General features: G+C 41.3%; 3 protein-coding genes across 5 annotated transcripts; 1 reads left to right on the plus strand and 2 right to left on the minus strand.

The window, feature by feature from the left end:
• Positions 1–2,635: 2,635 nt before the first annotated feature.
• On the minus strand, positions 2,636–7,426 carry LOC106745888 (forkhead box protein K2). 3 transcript variants are annotated; one of them, XM_014621884.1, is made up of 6 exons: positions 7,131–7,426; positions 5,634–5,980; positions 4,343–5,125; positions 3,942–4,216; positions 3,175–3,277; positions 2,636–3,070 (listed from the first exon to the last, which is right to left on the minus strand). In XM_014621884.1, the coding sequence occupies exons 2-6, from the start codon at positions 5,912–5,914 to the stop codon at positions 2,890–2,892; spliced, it is 1,623 nt and encodes a 540-aa protein (XP_014477370.1). In that variant the 5' UTR covers positions 5,915–5,980; positions 7,131–7,426; the 3' UTR covers positions 2,636–2,889. The 3 variants fall into 3 exon arrangements, with proteins under 3 accessions (XP_014477370.1, XP_014477371.1, XP_014477369.1); XM_014621885.1 differs by lacking the exon at positions 7,131–7,426 and adding an exon at positions 6,910–7,124; XM_014621883.1 differs by lacking the exon at positions 7,131–7,426 and having other exon boundaries at positions 5,634–7,124.
• Positions 7,427–9,652: 2,226 nt separating this feature from the next.
• Positions 9,653–17,052, plus strand: LOC106745871 (E3 ubiquitin-protein ligase UHRF1). The gene is made up of 8 exons (XM_014621847.1): positions 9,653–9,977; positions 10,170–10,783; positions 10,869–11,223; positions 11,298–11,483; positions 11,587–11,743; positions 14,326–14,524; positions 14,609–15,028; positions 15,872–17,052. The coding sequence occupies exons 1-8, from the start codon at positions 9,894–9,896 to the stop codon at positions 16,089–16,091; spliced, it is 2,235 nt and encodes a 744-aa protein (XP_014477333.1). The 5' UTR covers positions 9,653–9,893; the 3' UTR covers positions 16,092–17,052.
• Positions 17,053–18,700: 1,648 nt separating this feature from the next.
• Positions 18,701–19,946, minus strand: LOC106745873 (protein CutA homolog). The gene is made up of 6 exons (XM_014621850.1): positions 19,677–19,946; positions 19,531–19,590; positions 19,372–19,417; positions 19,217–19,266; positions 19,090–19,132; positions 18,701–18,986 (listed from the first exon to the last, which is right to left on the minus strand). The coding sequence occupies exons 1-6, from the start codon at positions 19,838–19,840 to the stop codon at positions 18,885–18,887; spliced, it is 465 nt and encodes a 154-aa protein (XP_014477336.1). The 5' UTR covers positions 19,841–19,946; the 3' UTR covers positions 18,701–18,884.
• Positions 19,947–19,958: the final 12 nt, after the last annotated feature.

Here is a 19,958-nt window from a genome sequence, read left to right on the forward strand (position 1 = left end):
TATAAATATATATATATGTACACGTGGCTGGAAAACTTCACGCGCGCGCACTTTCGTCACATCACGTAAACGTAAACAGATATAAAACATATTCTCGCGTGAATGTAACATTGAAATCTGACCTCACCGATCGCAGAACATGAGTCATTGTTTACAGAAGTTGAATAACACACGTTGGAGAAAGAGAGGAGGAATGATGCAAGGATGGAAAAAAAAAAACAAGAACAATCGGAACGAAGAGAAACTAGCTTGTAATGTAGTAATTAATTTTATTGCAATATTATACATATGCACACATACATGCGTACGAATATTACGAATGAGGATTGTTTTGTGTGTGTGTGTGTGTGTGTGTCGTGTGCGTAATATATACGCACATGCCTGCGACATGATGACCTCTCACGACACATATGCATATTTAATACATGTATGTGTGTATATTTGTATGGATGTATGTATGTACGTATGTAATATATATATATATATATATATATATATATGTGTGTGTGTGTGTGTGTGTGTGTGTGTGTGCGTATATATTTGTATGTATATATATATATACATACATATATATACACATACATATATCTCCACACGTATGTACGTATATGTATAATAGTAAACATACGTCCGTCGTTGTAATACGTATGTGTCAACACTGTACAGCGTAGTCCATCTACCTTGTATCATCCAAAACCTCTCTCCATAGTGCTCGTGTATTTCCAACTATAGAAAAATAACGTTTCAGATAAAACATCGATCGACACACATCCTCGCGAGAGGTGCGGGGAAAAAGATAAATTTCGTCTTATTGCGCCGCAAAACTCTACGATTTTTTTTTTCTTGTAAACGCAACTATATATATTATCGAGACACCATCCCTATAAATGCTATATTCATGCTTCGTGTGTTAGTTTTCCTTCTTTTTTTTCTCTTCTCATTTTTGCCCTACTAACGCCGATATTCTCTAGGAAGTTTCATAATTAACTAAGATTGCACAAACAGAGCGAACCGATCGAGAGAAAATCAGTTGTTTGATTTATCATCATCGTCGTCATCATCGTCATCATCATCGTCGTAATAATCATAATTATCATCGTTAATTAGCAACATTATCGAAAACGCACATTACAAAGTACATCATACATACATTTGCGGCTCTTTATCTGAAACAGTTTCTTCTAACGTTAAAAATAAGAAGACTGTTTTAGATGATAAAATTAGGTGAACCATCCCGTATATATTTAACGTAAGACCGTCGTTGAAAACTTGACTTTCGGGATGACGAGAAAATTGTCCGCGGAAATTCTCTTCAGCGGAATTTGAAAAAACCTCTGCCGATTGCGCGACGCATTGTTTATGCATATTCCCGATGCGATTATTTTCCCTGGGGAAATCTCTCATGTTATACAATATATGTATGCCTCTCTTTCTCTCTATATATATATATATGTGTGTGTGTGTGTATGTGTGTGTGCGGCCGCTCGACCAGCTCGAGTTTAAAATCCCATCGTACAACTCGTAGAACCCCGTCTCTCTCTCTCTCTCTCTCTCTCTCTTTCTCTCTCTCCTTATGCTAATTATATGTAAAACATTATAAGGCTCTATTTGTTTTCTCTGGCCCTGGTAACAATCTCTCCGACAGAGACCATATCAACATTTCGAAAGCTCATCGTTTCCTAAATGCTCCTTCCTTCCTTAACTTCCTTTTTTTCATTTGCCTCCGCTCCGCTCAGAATACGACACCGAATATTTCAGAGTGTCTTCCACCTCTACATCGACAATCTAGAAATTCCGTGTTTTCATTTCATCTTCAGATGGAACATTCGATTGAGCGTATTAAATTAAGAACACTAATTGTAATTATATATATAATTATATATATAATTATATATATAATTATATATATATATAAATTTATATAATTATATATATAGTTATATATATTTTTTCTCCCTCGTGAATATAATACATATATTCACGATGTCTCTCTCACTCACTCTTTCTTTCCTCTCTCTTTCATCATTTCACATATTATTCTTTTTCGTTGGCGCGATGACACCGCGCTGAATCGGTGCGATAATATAAAAACGGAAAGAAATCGTACAGATAAAATAAAATGTCGGTCAGCGACTTTAATCGTACATTATTCACTTCCCCGCGATCTACTTCCGATCGAATTACATTGGATTATATTTTCTCCTCCCCCTCCCCCTTTTTTTTTCTTCAACTGCTTTTCATACCCATTTATGAACCTCTGCTAAAACGCTGAATGGCACACACGTTACCGCATCACATTATTGCAATTCGACGTGTCAGCACGAATATGTCGCTATTCCGGCGACTACCGAACAGATAAACCACATATATATGTACATACATCCACATACATATATATATAATATACATATATATATATATGTATGTATTGTACTTTCATATCCGAGTTAACAAATCGTAAAGAGAAAGCATTTTAATCAAGTGCTCATAATTTTATATACATTCACATCCGAGACGAGAACAATGTTAAATCAAAACATAAATTTCTTGGAAAATATAAAGGAAAAAAACATTATCTTATTTTTGCCATATCTTTCCTTCCTCGTGAGTCAATTCTTCTTCTTCTTCTGCGCGAAACCATATATATATATATATATATGCACACGCATATACATAAAATTACTCTCTCGTTCGGCGAGAAGAAGCGAGAGATGCTAACAACCGATATCAGCCCGATCTCAGTTTACTATGTGCAGTCTAAAGCTGGTTATGCAGTAATTAAAAGTAAGATGAAGGGGTTTTGCGTTGTGTGTTCGAAACGGCAGGCAAAAATAATGCAATGTAAACGTAAATATGTCCTACGTAAACGGTAATGCTAAGTATGCTAGTTCAATGATCGTCCATTTCATGGATACGTTGACGTTTCGGTGGCTGCTGTTGCTGCTCCGGCGGTTCGGGGCTCTCGACGATCGCAAGCCGAGCCGGTGAATCCGGCGAACTGTCGGACTCGTCATGAGCGCGTTTGTTAACCCCGACGCCAGCGTCAGGGCCGATAAAAGTTCCGCTATTACTGAGGAAAAGGTAACCATGTGTGAGAAAGAACACGGAGTTAACGCAAGAAAACCGGGCAGAAGCTAAGGTGTAGGTAAGCGTATACGAGAGCGTACATCGTACCTGTAATTATATGTCGTTTGTACAATAACAGGAGCCGGACTGTACTGACCGGCTGGTGACAAAGAATGGTCCTCCACAGCATTTCCCGACATCAGGTATTTCTCTGTTGCGGGAAACGGAACCGTCAAAATACCTCTTAGGAATTCTCGGGTTTACCACTTTTACCCATGTCGACACGGTCAACATGTTGACTACCGTGAACGAAATTTACCGAATACTCCGAGACGACGAGCGAACGGCGACCGACAGTCAAAGGTCGTGCTCTGAGCCGCATGAAGCGGCTACTACGACACTGTGCAACGTGACAGTCAACGTGTTCCCGATCTACAATAGGTGCTTTAAGCCTCAAGAAATTCACCGATCACAGTCGAATTACAGAAGAATAATCAATCGGGATCGGCCAATTTCTTAAGGCTTAAAACTTTATTGTGGACCTAACCTAAGTCTCGGTCTACGATAAATAATTTAAACCTTAAGAAATTGACCAATCATAGTCGAATTATGGAAGAATAATCAACTGTGATTGGTCAATTTCTCAAGGCATAAAGTGTTTATCGTAGACCAAGATTAAAGAGGAAGTTTAAACGAGATAGAAAAAAGAAACAAAGCGGGAAAACCTGGCGTGATATATCAGTCTCTACCAGCGTCCACTTTATTTCGTACTTGAACGCAGTTTCTCGAGGAGGGATACGGAGAGAGAGAAAACACGGTGATGGTGGTAGGTATTATGCGTTTAATCTAAACGATAATATCTGCCCATCTCTCACCTTCTCTGCCGGCGTCGCTATTGACGCCGTTTGTCACGACGGTAACGACCTGTTGCATCAGACGCGAGCCCTTATGAGTGGAGGAGGACTGCTGCGAGGTCGACGAGGTGTACGGATGGCCGGGCGACCCGGGAGCCGACTGGCTGAGCTGTCCCGCCGGCGACGGAACCGAACTGTCCGGGTACGGTTCCGGTCCGGGCGACGCTTCTCTGCTGAGCGACTCAGGCGTCATCAAGCCGCTGATGCCCACGTGAGACGGCGACGCCGGGGCGCTTCTGTCGATCACACGCGACGACTATGAGGCACACCCTTCGTCGCTTATACAGAGCTTATCGATCGACAGGCAGACAACGATCAATCTCGACAAGATGAGACCTTCGAGAAGAAGAAGAACGTTTTACCTCGACGACAATCCGAAAGGTGCGCGGAAGCAGGGTACGCCGCGTTGTCGTCTTCGTCTGAAGGCCTGCTCGATCAGCTTCGCTTCCGACTGAGGGTCTATCCTCCAGAAGGAACCCTTGCCCGGCTCTTCCTGACTTCTCGGCACTTTGATGAAGTAACGGTTCAACGAGAGATTGTGCCGGATCGAGTTCTGCCAGCCCTTGTCCGCGGTCCTGTAGTACGGGTAGTTCTTGGTGATGTAAGAGTAGATGCCGGACAACGTGAGTTGCTTGTCGGGCGCGGACGCGATCGCCTGGACGATCAGCTGGGCGTACGAGTAAGGCGGCTTCGACTCGTCCTTGGGCGGGCTGTAGTGCGACGCGGTGCCGTTCGGCCCGGAACCGTTGTTGTTGCCGCCGCGCTGGTAACGCGGCTCGGGCTCCGGGCTGATCTGCCTGCTGCTGGAGCTCTGCCCGCCGCCGCTCTCGTGCCTCTCCAGGGTGGAATTCTGCGGATCGTACGCCACCGCGGCGGCCACCATCTGCAGGTCGGCCGAGATGTTCCTACGCCCTTGGCCGGCGCGCGGACTCGCCGGACAGGAGTTGGCGGCGCTGATCGTTCCGGTAGGCGAGGGAAACGGGCTGCTGTAACCGGTGTCCGGTATGTTGATGCGCAACGGCGGCAACGGCATGCGCTGCTGCTGCTTCGGCGGCGAGGGTACGCGTATGTTGCTCGGCTCCTGCTCGTCCAGCAGCGATTGAAACACCAGCCGGATCGTCGTGCTTGGGAATCTGAATGTACATCTGCAATCGAGGATGTATTGTAGGATCGTGCGTAGAGAGAGAGAAGGAGGATATTATGTTGGATATTCGAACTAAATGATACTTATTATGTAATACTTTGTTACGGTACAGGAAATACTTCACGCAAGATGACAGAGCGCGATACCGTATGAAGCGGTGTCTACAATGGGAATTGAAGGCGTAATGTTTAAGAAATTGACCAATCATAATTGATCTTTCTTTTATAATTCGACTGTGATTGGTCAATGTTTCAAGGCTTAGAGCTTCAAGTATTTATTGCAGACCGGGACTAACGTGGGTATGTCAATAGGTTCTTCTTCAATCTATACATTGCAGCGCACTTTGACGCAGGTTTTGCGGTGGAACAGCGCTAGGGGAACCGACGAGACCGAGAACGACGGGCGATGGAAGGAACGGAGGGTTAGGAGGGGAACGACGAGATGCCGGGGAGGACGAGAAATCTCCGCCGGCAATGCGAGATAGAGAGGCTCTCGAGGCGACGACTTACGACTTTGGCAGTTGAAAGGGCGACGCGCCCTTACGTTGGAACACACCGTCGATGAACACGCCGTTCTTGCCGTTGCACATCATGTAGAAGGACGGGTGCTCATAGTAGATCTCGAGGTGCCGGCGTGAGATAAAGCTCGAGTGGCCCATGTTGACGTCGACCTCACCCTTGCTGCTGTTGCGGCCGATCGTGATGCGCCGTTGCCTAACCATGTATTCGAACTCGCGGCCCTCGAGACGCGCGATCGGTGCACCCTTTGACTCCGGATTCCACGACTGCATCTTCGTCGTCGTCGTCGGACTGGCCGGTGCCGACTTCAACGCCAAAAGAGCCCACGCGTCGCTCTCCTGGGTACGAGAGTACGCAGACATAGCACCGAGAGAGCGAATCAGCCGTAGTGTGGTAGTTGAAAGCAGCGGGGGGAAGAAAGGGGATCGGAGAGAGAGAGAGAGAGGGAGAGAGAGAGAGAGAGTATGTGTGTACGTAACACACACACGCAACAGAAAGAGAGAGAGAGTGCGTGCGCGAGACGAAGCGAGACAGAGGGACGGCTAGATAGCCGTTAAATAAGGAGATAAATAACACGGACGCTTCAGCTATGGATGCACCGGGTAGGTAAATACACGAGGCGGCGAAGAGTTTAAGCGAAAGACCGGTAAAGATAAGAGGAGTACGGACGGTACTGTATGTGGATAGACGGGGATCGAAATCGAGACAACACGGGTATCAAAATCGAGGTGAGACGGAGACAGACGATGATAAGAGAGAAAGGGAAGGAGAGTGGAGCATACATATATATATTTGTGAGTGGAGAGAGAGAGAGAGAGAGACGTGCGCAAGGGAGGAAGAGAGAGATCGAGAAGGGGAGATTTGTCGGAACGCTGAGAGAGAAAAAAGATGTATTCCGTACTCAGCGACGACGAAGCGAAGACGGGGAGGGGGGGAGTGGACGTACGCGCTTGAGGAGCGAATATGAATGCACACGCGGTATATTTGCGCGAAATATGGCCGGCGAGAGAGCCCCTCTCTCTCTCCTTTCTCCGCACCGCCCGGGGCGCGCGCGCGTGTCTCTTCTCCTCTCCGTCACACTGGTAAAACACACACACACATACGCATACGTTCCGCGTGTATGCGCGATATATAACGCGCGCACCGCACTCTCTCGTTACGTTACACACATATATATATGTATATATATATATACACAGCGTATATTAACGCGTATATACGAGCGCGCCGTGCGCGTATCTCCTTCGTAAGTTAAAGCGGTATCAACCTTTTCGCTCTCTCTCTCTCTTTCTCTCTCTTTCGCTCCGAGTTCGTTCCGATTTCCACGACGGCCAACGGCTCGGACGGTTCTTTCTAGTGATCGTTCTCTCCCGCTTCCTCCGAGTATCCGCGATTGCCGCAGTAAGTAAATCTCGGCAAACACGGCGACATAGGCGAATATACGGCGACGAGCGACGGACGGACGGACGGACGAATGAACGAACGTACCTTCGTAACTACTGGAGGAGATCCGCGCGCACGCACGCACAAATATTGTTCCTCTCTTCTTGTTTACTGACAATCCGAAACGTGGGTGGCCACCACGTGATGCAACCATGGCGCGTTCCGGCGCTGCGTTCGAAATCTACCATCTCGGTTGTCGCGCGGTACGACCCAGTCGAGGCTATCGGGACGGTTTTCCTCTCGTTTTCTTTCACCAATCCCCGGTCGACGGATCCTTGAAGAAGAAGTGGAAACTCCAAATCCCCCGAGATGTATGACAACACGTGACGCATAATCAGCGCGGAAGTATTGTTTCTCCAGTTTTGGCCGTGGACGTCCTTAAGGCACATCTCCATTGGCGCCTGCTCTGTTAGCACGAAAGTGCACAAGCCAAGGGATCCGTCAATTATTGTTGCTTCCCACTTGGTGTCCACGAATTGTGAACTCAAACATCATTTCGTCTTATTGCGCATTCAATGAATAACAAAGATAGGACTTCGCTACCGCTTACGAACTTGCTGTATTTTCGGTCGGTTCGTCTTCGTCTTCTTCCTCTCTTCGACGGACATACGTCGCGTTCCGGCAAAACGTTCATTTCACAACTGTCAGCGGTTTCCGCGCTAAGATTGGAGATTATTCTTTCAGATCTAGGGGAATAATCCAATGGCCACGTTCAACAGAACGTTTAATTTGCACTAATTGGAAGTTTTCTGAGCTGAGATTGGATTATTCTTTTAGATCTACGTGGAATAATCCAATTCCAGCACAGATTTCCAGCAGTTGTAAAATAAACGTTTTGCCAAACGCGGCCGTTAAGCTGAGTCTACAACAGACGTAGTATGCGTCGTTAGGATTGAGATTGAATTGAAATTTAACTCAAGTTTAGTGAATCTTGCTCTGATTGGCCAAATTTTAATTCAATCTCAATCCTGATCCGTAGTCTGATACGGGCTATAAACTACGTGGTCCACAATAGAGTTGGTCGATACAATATCGATACATAGCGAAATAGAATTTTTTCTCCCTGAGAAAGTAAGGTTTTTCTCCAGAAATTGTCGGGGAAAACCCTATTTTCTGGGGAGAAATCCTTATTTTCCTATAAATATCGATGCTGTATCGCCCGACTCTAATCGGATCTGCCTTACATCCCGTCCATAGAAAATCCAGCAGAACGGCAAGCAACATGGCCAGAGGAGCCGTTTCCTTCAGCAAGACAGCCAGCAAAATAGCCAACATAGGAGCACGCAAGCAAACTAGCAAGAAAAAATGCTTCGTGTGCCGCTGGCTTTAGGCTGATATTCTTAACTGGATCTTTTATTTAAGATCGTCTCACGTTCATCTTCAGATATTTCGTAGCCAATAAAATGAGCCGTACAGAATTTGAATTCATAGGTCTGTTCATTTTCGCTGCACCGCTGAACTGGTGCTATAAGTTAAAGCGAGACAAATATGTGTTTTCTCACTTCAACTTATTGCGCTAGTTCAGCGATGCGGCGAAAACGAACAGACCTCATGCAGCCAGAAGTACAAGGAACGAGGCGATGTAACGGTGGATACCAAATGCAAATTCCAAAATATATCGGCAAGTTTGGAGGGAAAAATAACTTTTTACTATGATTCTAGTAATAACAAAAAACTATCCACCACCGGGATCGATCGGCTCGCTTCACGTATTACAAGAACTCTTTCGGCTTTTCCCCACGTGCTCTTTACAAATGGCTCGCTCGACGAGGTGTGATAAAGGTGAAAGAGGCTCCGTAAACCTTTTTGTCAAAGATTCTATCCCAGTTGCGCATAATAACAATATTTTCAGTGCGGAGGCGATTACTCATATTTTGAATGTCTCAATAACTGGAAGCACACAAGGTGAGCATAGATTCTCAGATTCTCGGAACGTTTCAGTACGTATTTTCGATGTCGATGGACTTATGGGGACAATCATTCATTGGGTTAAATCATTCTTCATGCTACGATCACATCATTGGGTTAAATCATTCTTTATGCTACGAAATTGGTCATAAGATTCTTCTTCCCGAAAGCTAAAGACATAATCTTAGTTTGGGTTCCAGGTCACTGCAGGATTGTGAAGAAACAAACTCGTAGACACACTAGCCCAGTTGGTTAGTCCTAGACTACGTTCGAGGAGGCGTTATTTAGCGCTACCGTGTCATTCCGTCCTTGTTGCTCGTGTCGATCCACAATAGATGTTTTAAGCCTTTAACTTTAAGAAATTGACCAATCACAGTTAATTATTCTCTTTACATTTGACTGTGATTATTTTCTTAGGCTTAACGCTTAAAATACCTATTGGATCGACACTTATGCGCTGTAAGCGTCATTCTATTTTCTTTCGGCATACGATAAACAACAAAGATAGAATGACGCTTACAGCGCATGAGCGTGCGAATCGAACGCAGCCAATATACTGATTCTCGCGACCGTTTGATAACGAATGCTTTTCCCGCCCAATTACGTTGGATAGTGTTGCGGGTATACCTTAAAGTCGCCTGAAATCATATCGAGAGAGAGAAAGAGAGTGTGTAAGTAAGTGAGTGGGGTTTTCCCGCCCTTTCTCGGCCACCGTGACATGCCGTTTCCCGCCAAAAAATAGTCGCTGATACCAGACGACGCTGCACGACAGTAACGGGTGGTCTGTGCACTGTTGCGAACGGTGGTGAACAGCAGGTGATAATCCGCAGTAAATCGTCTCGGCGCAACGAGACTGCCGTCGATCGTACATAACGTTGGCGCGATCCCGCCGATGTAAACATGTATATCAAAGTGAGGCGAATAGACGGCAAAGGTGAGGCGATCATAACGATCTCCAAGCTCACTCGTGTGGAGGATTTAAAGGTAATTGTAACAGCTGTTCGATTACTTATTATCAACGTTATGCGCTCCATTGTATCGACACCGAGTCGTTTTTCGAGCACTTCGAACCCCGTTCCGTCGAATAAATATCCTCTGGTCGGTATTGTTAATCTGATTTAATAAACGATCGAACACGACGAGTACGTGTGGTTTCTGACTTTTGTCTTTCCTCAGCGCGAAATCGAAAAGGAACTGAACGCCGAGGCTGGCTCACAGAGATTGTTTTTCCGCGGTAAGCAGCTGGAAAATGGCTACAAGTTATATGATTATAACGTTAATTTGAACGACGTGATACAATTGATGGTGAAGATAAGATTAGATGATACGGAGAACAAGGCCACTTCCAGCAATGGTGATAGCACGGAAGAAAGTGAGAATATAGGTAAAAGTGTAGAAGAGGATAAAGTGGAGGAAGATACGGAGCTGATAGAAGCAGAAAGTTTGTATTACAAGATCGGAGACGCGATAGATTGCCTCGACCAGGAGCACCACGGCGCCTGGTTCGAAGCTATCGTGCAGAAAATCTTCAAGCAAGAGGCTGAACTGATTTACAAGGTTCGGTGGGAATTCGACGATAAAATTTCCCCCTTCAACGTGCCTGAAACGTCCATACGGCCGCGCGCTAGGCGTCTTCTACCGTTCGATGAATTATCCATCGGTCAGAAGGTGATGATCAATTACAACGTGGAGGACCCCAAGGAGATCGGATTGTGGTATGACTTTACGATATCCAAGTTGGAGAAGAGAAGGAGATTGGAGGAGTTAACCGGAGTATTGCATATAGGCAGGCAAGGATATTTGGCTTATATTTTTACGCGCAACGATTATAACTCATATCTATTGTATCCTGTCTATTTTTTTTCCCCCCTTCAGCGATAACGAGCTGGAGAATCTGAAGGTAAATTCCAGGGGGGAGGTGTATGCGATAGAATCGCCGAAATTATTGGTGGAACGATCGGCCGAGGACGAGGAGTTTATGATCAGCAATGGCAAACGCAGACGTATCGCAGCCACGTGCACCTCGTGCATGGATAATCCTCAGAGGAAGTGTCGGGAATGCGGTTGCAAAATCTGTGCCGGCAAGGAGGAGGAACACAACCTTTTGCTCTGCGACGAGTGTAATTTGGCTTATCACTTGGGTTGCTTGGATCCACCGCTGAGCAAAATCCCGGAGGAGGATTACTGGTACTGTCCCGAGTGTAAAAACGACGAGAACGAGATCGTTAAGGTACACTGATGAGAAAAGGTCGGGGAGATTTCATCGTCACTCCCAATCGTCATTGCTCTTGTCTCTCGCCGCAGGCGGGCGACAAGTTGAAGGAATCGAAGAAGAAATCCATCGCTCAAAGCAACGATCTGCCCAAGAGGGACTGGGGAAAAGGGATGGCTTGTGTCGGGAGGACGAGGGAGTGCAGCATCGTGCCGCCGAATCATCGCGGCCCGATTCCCGGCGTGGAAGTTGGCACATGTTGGATGTTTCGAGTACAGGTGCGAAAACTAAATAACAAGAAACCCCCTCTGTCATTCCTTCGACTATTTCGACGAAGACTGAATAGATTTCTTGAATAATATGAGAAAATAAATGCTACAGGTTTCTGAAACCGGAGTGCACAGACCACACATAGCCGGCATACATGGGCGAGAAACGGACTGTGCGTATTCTCTCGTCTTGTCGGGCGGCTATGAGGACGACATAGACTACGGTGACGAATTCATCTATACCGGTTCTGGCGGTCGAGATTTGTCCGGTAATATTTCAATTGTCAACCCAACCGCTATTACTTAAGTGAGAATCTTTTATCAGTTAAGTAAGAATCTTTGTCATTTTTATAATTAAATAATTATTAACAAACTAGGTCCCTGAAAATTTGAATCCTCGGAAAATCTGTATTTACATGATTATGACGTTCACGGTCGTGTATCGAGCAAGTTGTACGCGTGACAGTGCATATTTACGCGATGACGTGAGTTCAACGCGGACGCAAAATTTCTCGTTCGACTGCAACGGCAACTGTTACGACTGATCTGATGAAATTTTGGATGTTTAATCGATATTTTGGGGTTTACGTTACTTGATAAAACTGTTTTTACTTTTGTTTTAGGTTATATCTAGAAGCTAAGTTATTTTAGTCTCAAGATCTGAAATCGTGAATTCTCTTGTAAGAAACGTTTCCTCACCGGGAAATGTCAGTTTCACTATTTTCTCCGCTAGATGACTTCATGTCTTGGATTATCTGAATAACTTACACCATCATCTAATCGAATGATCGTCGTAAAGATCTAATCGAAAATTGCGTTGTAAAGCGTCTTATTGTCTAAAAACCGTCTTTCTGATGTCTTATTTTACGAAGGACGTCTTTAAGACATTCTAATTTGTGTTGGACACCTTTAGGATGTCCTAATTTTTTATTTTAGGACGTCTTTAGGAGGTCATAATTTTTATTTCAGAACGTTCATTTTTACTAAACGTTAACTTCTTGATATCATTTTCTTAAGAATACAAAATTAAATTAGTTTAATATGATAAATTTAACTTAACGTAATAACGTTCTCTCAGAAACAATTTTTTTTTATATTCAAAAAGCGGTTATTCGTGCGCACTTGGCTCCTTCCCTCTCTCCTTTTTTGGAAAAAAGGGTAATTTTTTTGCATATAGTAAGTATAGTAAAAAAATAGTAAAAAGCAAAAGTGAATATACATGTTATTTTAATAAAAATTAATTTTTATTCGATATTTGCACTCGGAATAAAAAAAAAAACAAACAAAATACATAGTATAAAGTACGACGTTTTAGCTTTACAAAAAAATCTTAACAATCGTGATATCTTTATTCTTGTGGATTACTTTTACTTGTGATTACTTTTTGCGATTACTAATATAAATATTTTTCGTGTAATCAGTTCTGTTCCGCATTAAGACTTTTATGCTTACTGAACTATAAACTGTAAGTTTGAAGTGAGTTGAAGAATTGTAAACACAGATTTTGTAAACAACCGCTGGCGATGTCCGTGACCGGGAGTACTCTGGTGGTTAGTTTATCGTTGTTCGAGCAATAAGGCGCATTAATATATTATCATGAAGCCACTGCCTAGAACTGTGAGGAATAATATTATTTCCGGCTTATCAGCGAGAAAAGTTGCCAGAAAATTCGCCGTCAGTCAGGAAGTAGTGCAGAAAATACGTAAATGATATTGCAGCGATACTCCTACATCATTTGGAGGTCGTCCTAAATTATTATCACGTCAGGATAAGAAAAGACTAACATATTACATTACGTCAGAAGCTGCGACAACGGTATCAATGGTCACAAAATAATTGAAAAGCGACGTCGGGAAGAAGATCAGCAAATGAACTGCTCGAAGAGCATTAAAGGAAGCTAATTTTGTGTCAAGTGAGAAAAAAAGAAACCTGCCCTTTGAAAGAAAAATATCAAAGCTCGTTTGGATTTCGCAAAAAAATTATATACCTTGGAATATTGAACAATGGAAGAACGTAATCCTTCTCTGGCGAGTCTAAAATTAATAGAATTTCATCGGATGAACGTTCTTGGTGTCGGAGAAGGGAAGGCGAATCTCTTTTATCGTGTCACGCAGACAATTAAATTTGACGGAGGTTCAGTTATGATATGAGAATGCTCGAATTGAAGGTACGGTGAACCAATATAGTTATAAGGAAACTCTAGAAAAGAATTTGCTGGAAACGGTTGACAACATGCCGGTGCCAGAGTATGATCTTACGTTCCAACATGATAACGTTCTCAGTCATTCTGCGAAGAGCGTGAGAAATTGGCTTTAGCCTAAACCGTTTCAAACAATGGAGTGGCCTGCTTAAAGCCCAGACTTCAATCCTATTGAAGATGTCTGGGCATATTTAAAAGTGAAATTAATACATAAATATAATGCTCCGCCAACGACAACTGATTTATGAGAAAAAGTGCAAGAACAATGGTGCTTCGTTAAGCCAGAATACTGCGAAAGTGTTGTGACAAGTATGCCTAAACGCATTCGAGTCATTATAAAAGCCAAAGTATTGTGAGCGAAATATTAAATATGTAAAAAACTGAAATATTTATTCAAACTGCGTTATGGTGCGAAACCGATTACACGAAAAATATTTGTATTAATTACAGGAATAAAAATATCACGATTGTTACGATTTTTTTCAGAAGCTACAACATTGTACTTTATACTACGTATTTTCCTTGTTTTTCTTCTAAGTCTTTATTCCAAGTGCAAATATCGAATACAAATTTATTCTTGATAAAATTGAAATAAAACCGCTTGTGTGTTCACTTTTGCTCCTTACTATATATATATTTCATTAACGCTAGGTAACAAGCGAACTGCCGGGCAAAGCTGCGACCAAACGTTAACCAGGATGAACAAAGCGCTGGCGGTGAACTGTAATGCGAAGGTGAACGCGAAGGACGGCGCGACGGCGGAGAACTGGAAAGGGGGGATACCGGTTCGCGTGGTGCGCAACTTCAAGTTGGCGAAGCACAGTAAATACGCCCCGCGGGAGGGTAACAGGTAAACATCGAATCATTCATTTTTACCGGTGGAATAAAGGGGATGTACACCATTTATTCGGACAATTTTCGCAATTAATCGCAGATACGACGGCATATACAAAGTGGTGAGATATTACCCGGACGTGGGCAAGAGTGGTTTCCGCGTGTGGAAATACATGCTGAGAAGAGACGATCCCGCTCCTGCGCCCTGGACCGAGGAGGGCAAGGAGAGAATCGCCTCGCTCGGCCTGAAGCTTCTCTACCCCGACGGATATCTCGAGGCGATGAAGAAGAATAATCATTCAAGCGGCAAGAAACGGCCCGCCGATCCGGAGGACATCGTCGCCACTTCGGCGAAGGGGAAGAAGAGCAAATTCAAGAAATTGAAGCAAAAGACTTACAAATTGGAGGACAAACTGATGAGTCTCATAAAGGAGGATCATTTGAACGCGAAATTGTGGGACGAGTGTTGCACGGCTATCTCGGACGGCAAATCCGTATTTATGGAGCACGTTATAGACAGGTAATTCTTCGTACGATCGAGCTTATTATTTCAGTTTGTTCGGAATTCATATTTTTTATGAAACGTATGTTACATAAAAAGCCGTGGAAAAAATCTGATGTACCATTTTGATTTTTTTTTAACGTGTGATTGTACGTAAAACAGCTTCTCCTCGGAACTTTTAAACGTGATTAACACATTTTCAAAAATGCGAATTACAAATGGTTTTTAAGTCTAATTTCCTTAAATACGCGTCACCGAGTATATTTGGTGCAGGAACAAAAAAAACAAATTTCGTAATATATGTGAAGTTAACACCGTCGTTTTGTAAATAAAAAAAAACGAAATCGCATCGAATTGCGCTAAGTTTGTGCTGACAAGTTCGTGCCGCGGAAAGAAAGAAGATTGTTTCGGGAAACGAAGCGGAAAATGAAGAAACCAAATTTTGTCAGCGCCGTAATTTTGTTTTTTTTTAAATTCCCAGAGGAAGTAAATTTGCGGATCAACTGTCTTAATAATCGATGAACAGTCGTAAGATTAATGTGACGTAATCTACCTCTTAACCGCATGATTTCGTCACATATCACAGGTTTACCGTGATATTCCTGATGGGAATTAAATTAAATCACGTTATCTTCGAGATAATCTTTTAACCGCTGAATGTTATAGATAAGAGCACGAAAACACCGGTCTCGCTTTTGTCGTTCGACAATTTATTCGAGACTTGCAAGAAAATCGGTTGAGAAACGCTATCTCGACGGCTTCTCTCCCTGTCGCTGAAATTTTGCCAACACGCTCATTTCCAATACAATTCAACGATATGTTAATTAACAATACTTCGTATTTGTTGACAATATTTTGCAGATTCCTGTGCGCTTGTTGCCTCGAGATAGTCTGCAATCCCGTGACGGTTCCTTGCGCGCACAACATATGCCTGAGTTGTTTGAAACGCAGCTTCTCGTCCGGCGTGTACAGTTGTCCTTCGTGCCGGCATAAATTGGACAAGAATTACAAGATGGAAGTCAATCGGCCGTTGTCAGCTGTATTATTACAGCTTTATCCCGGTTACGGTAGTGGAAGATAACGTTATCTTTTTCCACGCACTAATATGATGCCAAATTGCGCATTAAATTATATTTATAAGTTATAGAATGAAAATCTAGAGGCTAAATTGATATTGATGTCCTTCAATCATATTCGGACAGTTATAATCATTTAGGATGCGTTCACTTATTCACGGGAAATACCGTTGGCATTGCGAATGTTTTGGATGTATTTCTGAATACATCGGGTTGCCAAAGTATCGCTACAAACATATGTTGCTGATTTTGTCGTAACTTCCCGCCAGCGACTGCTGGCAAGGCTAGCAAAGCGACTGCTGGCGAGATAAAGATAGTCAGTGTAAGATGGCTACTTCATCTAATGATGAAATAACCTTAATTATTTATCGAATGCATTTGGAACTCCATATCTGAATATGGCGAGACAATATTTTCAACATATCTCCAACATTTACACTCTAAGTATCTGAATTCGCCAATTTATTTCTATCATTTCGATATCCGAACGTTTTCGTTATGGAATCATTATCTTTATATAATCTTTATATAATTTCTATTAAGGCTAAACTCTTTCTCTCTCTACTAGTCATATTAATTTTGAGACTAATCATAAGCGAAAAATGGTAAATTTCTCGCGTTATATAGCTTTATTTCTTCTTAGTTTTCCCGAAAAAAAAAAAATGGTTCCGTAATCCCGTATCAAATGTGCGGAAAACAAGTATTTGACCGATATGTCACGCAGACCGGTATTCATAGTCAGATTTTATATTAGATTTTATATTTAAGATAGTCTTAAGTTCATCTTTAGATGCTTCGTAGCTAACGAAATGAGCATACAGCATCTGAAGATGAGGACTTGAGACCAATCTTACATATAATCCAACTATATGAATATCGGCTGTAGAATCGCAAAATTATTTCTAAATTAACTGGTCATTTTTCAGCTATATTTGGTCGGCTATGATTTCAGGAATTAGTTTGTGATTCTACATAGTATATATATATATATATTATATATATATATATATATTTATTTATTTATTAATCGATCAGATATTTCAGTTTTCTGCACATTTTACAAGTTTCAGGATTACAAAACCACGGTGTTTTTCAGGGTGAACTAAAAAATGAAGCTACATAATGCAAGAAACTTACTGCTGTATGTCATTTCTCGCTTATGATGATCGCAAAACCAATATGGTTAGAGAAAAGAGCCTTAATAAAAAGTGACTTTCAAAAAAGGTTCTTTTTCCTGGCCCACCTATCAGTCGAAACCGGCGCCAATTGAAAGTTTTTTTCTTTTGAAACACTTTGGAAAAAAATGCTGAACAAATTTAAACCGGCATATTTCTTTTCAGCGTTTCGAAAACATTTCAATATGGTAATTTCGGTCTCGGCTGCCCGATTGTGCCTAGGAAAAAAGTAGGCAAAGTTACTCTGCGATTAAAAAAATTTATTTTATTTTTATCTCACGTTCTACTCATTCTGTTCGTGCGATATTAAAAGATACGGATAAATTTACAATTTTTTTTTACAATTAATTAATATACGATAAATTTACAATTAAAAATTTACAATTACAAATTTACAATTCAAGTTAAACAGAAGGCATACGTACGTGTAATCGTGTTCCGTTTTATAGCATTTTGCACGTTTCCTGCAGCACTTTGAAAAGATGCAAGAAGTTAATAAAGTAACCGGAAGGAGCGTTATACTTACGTGACGTCATAGTACCAGTGCTCGCAGCGAATAACGAAATGCATCCTTAAACATGCTATTTGTTTTACTGTACGATCATTGTAAACGACAATTTTTTTCAATACGCGTTTTTGTCTTTCTCGACAGCACGAGTCGAACAAAGATTACAAAATGCAAATGACTATTGTCTCTAAATTAATCTATCGTTTATATTATTATTATTTGGTTATTAATGCGAGGTATGTGAACCATTATTTATATCATGAAACATATATATATACACACACATACACAAAAATCGTGGAATCACTTCTCGATGAAGTTAAATTTTATTTCTAAATCTTATTTAGATTACAAACATATGGATATATTTTTATTTTGATGATATTGCTAAATGAAAATCACATTTTAACTTAATTCGTATATATTTTTCAGAGGACATTGCATAGTACAATACATACAGCCGATAAAAGATACACTTCATTCTTTTTCTTGACAAACCGAAGAAAATTATCGCAATATATGTGCCTTTATTAGAATAATTTCTATTCGTATATCAATCTTTTGAACAAAAGTTATCGATGAATGCGACCCGATAGGAAAACATTAATCTTGAAGAAAAGTAATGAACACTCTATTTTTTATCCGTCTGTATTTATCTGTCGTATAACTACCTTATGTTTATGAAGGATTTTTAAGAAAAAAATATTTCAAAGCATAAGAAATGTACATACGTAGTATTTTTATACAGAAAAATATTTTCTATATAAAAGAAACCAATGTGCCTGATTTAATATATGAATTTAAGCAATCATGCTATATTACAATTATATATACTATGCAAACATTTTAATACATCGACATCATTTAACACATATATATCTTATATCCATATATAAAGATAGATTCTTTTAACGATGTATACTTTATATCATAATTATATATACTCTTTTCATATACTAGAAATTCTGTTACACTTATTCACTATGCATCTATATTATTATACACCTATATATCATTGTGTTTATTTTGTCATCTTTTGTTATTTATTTTTATTCTAGTAAATTTGCATGTTTATGAAGAGAAAAAAAAATATAAATGACTGTCGTGATCGATAACTAGTTGTTTTCTGTATCTTGACCCTTTTGGATGACTTGATCAAGCGGTGGCGGTACTGTTTCACCGATCCAATTCAAGTAATCGATGTTTCCATTCTGTATCTGGAATATTTCAAAGGCTTTAATACGTTCGATCTTCGATCTATATTCCTGTGTGCGTACGATACATTTTTATTAGCTTGAGATATATGTATTCCCAACTTACAGGCAGCGAAATTACTTCGCATATTGTATACGGATGATTTCTTCTGTGTGAAAAATTAAACATTGAAAGTTAACATAGTTCTGGATGTAAATTACATAATATAAAATATAGTAACCGAATAGTTTACTTTACGTATTCCGTCAGAGCATCTACTGTCTCCGTTCTAGTTTTAATCATCTGTAATTTACATACAGACAAATATGAGTCAAATAAGCCAACAATATAATTTATATATTTGATATAAAAAAAAAAAAAACTTCAATCCTCGATTTGTTCTCTTACCAGTAGAAGTTCAGGCTCTTCTTGAACTTTTCCTTCCCATTCGTATCTTTAAGGGAAAAATAATTTTCTTAAAAGCATATAAAGAAAAGAAAGTAGAAATCCAGCGGAGTTTTTTTTTTTTCTTTGAGAAACAAAATGTGAGTAACAAGAATGACTTACACGGAAGTAAGCTGCGGAATAATATTGACGCAGGCAGCAAGTTTGTTCTCAACCAAGCCGCTTTGTGAAAGAAAAAAAAGAAAACATTGGAAAGATATCTCATCAAGACGTGATATCATTTTAGATTAAATTAATGTGATCTTTACCGAGCTATTTTCTTGGCCACCGTGTCGTTCGGCACCGTGACAAACGATGCGGAATACATTCCAGCGACACTCGACATATTCCGATAAACCTGAGTATAAATACCTCTGGCTAGGCAGAAAAACATAAACACTCCGATGCATGAAGTACGCGTCGTAAACACCATTTGCGCTGACCGGGGTCGAGAAACGCCGGGTTTCAATCTTTAACGCTTCCCGGATTTTCCTCAATTATAGTTGCGGACAAGCCAAAGGCTCGTCTCCAACGCCAAAATGTCGGTCCAC

This window comes from Dinoponera quadriceps, unplaced genomic scaffold (genome assembly GCF_001313825.1).
Source record: "Dinoponera quadriceps isolate SergipeBrazil2010 unplaced genomic scaffold, ASM131382v1 scaffold1692, whole genome shotgun sequence".
Taxonomy (NCBI): domain Eukaryota; kingdom Metazoa; phylum Arthropoda; class Insecta; order Hymenoptera; family Formicidae; genus Dinoponera; species Dinoponera quadriceps.

Excerpts from the sequence above, each read along its gene's own strand:
- LOC106745888 (XM_014621883.1), bottom strand. The coding sequence starts at position 6,004 with ATGTCTGCGTACTCTCGTACCCAGGAGAGCGACGCGTGGGCTCTTTTG. Across the intron at positions 5,126-5,633 it reads CCCTTTCAACTGCCAAAGTC|ATGTACATTCAGATTCCCAA; the intron begins GTAAGTCGTCGC and ends CCTCGATTGCAG. Across the intron at positions 4,217-4,342 it reads CCTTTCGGATTGTCGTCGAG|AAGCGCCCCGGCGTCGCCGT; the intron begins GTAAAACGTTCT and ends TGTGATCGACAG.
- LOC106745871 (XM_014621847.1), top strand. The coding sequence starts at position 9,894 with ATGTATATCAAAGTGAGGCGAATAGACGGCAAAGGTGAGGCGATCATA. Across the intron at positions 9,978-10,169 it reads CTCGTGTGGAGGATTTAAAG|CGCGAAATCGAAAAGGAACT; the intron begins GTAATTGTAACA and ends GTCTTTCCTCAG. Across the intron at positions 11,224-11,297 it reads ACGAGAACGAGATCGTTAAG|GCGGGCGACAAGTTGAAGGA; the intron begins GTACACTGATGA and ends CTCTCGCCGCAG.
- LOC106745873 (XM_014621850.1), bottom strand. The coding sequence starts at position 19,840 with ATGGTGTTTACGACGCGTACTTCATGCATCGGAGTGTTTATGTTTTTC. Across the intron at positions 19,267-19,371 it reads AAGAGCCTGAACTTCTACTG|ATGATTAAAACTAGAACGGA; the intron begins GTAAGAGAACAA and ends TGTAAATTACAG. Across the intron at positions 18,987-19,089 it reads GCGAAGTAATTTCGCTGCCT|ATACAGAATGGAAACATCGA; the intron begins GTAAGTTGGGAA and ends GAAATATTCCAG.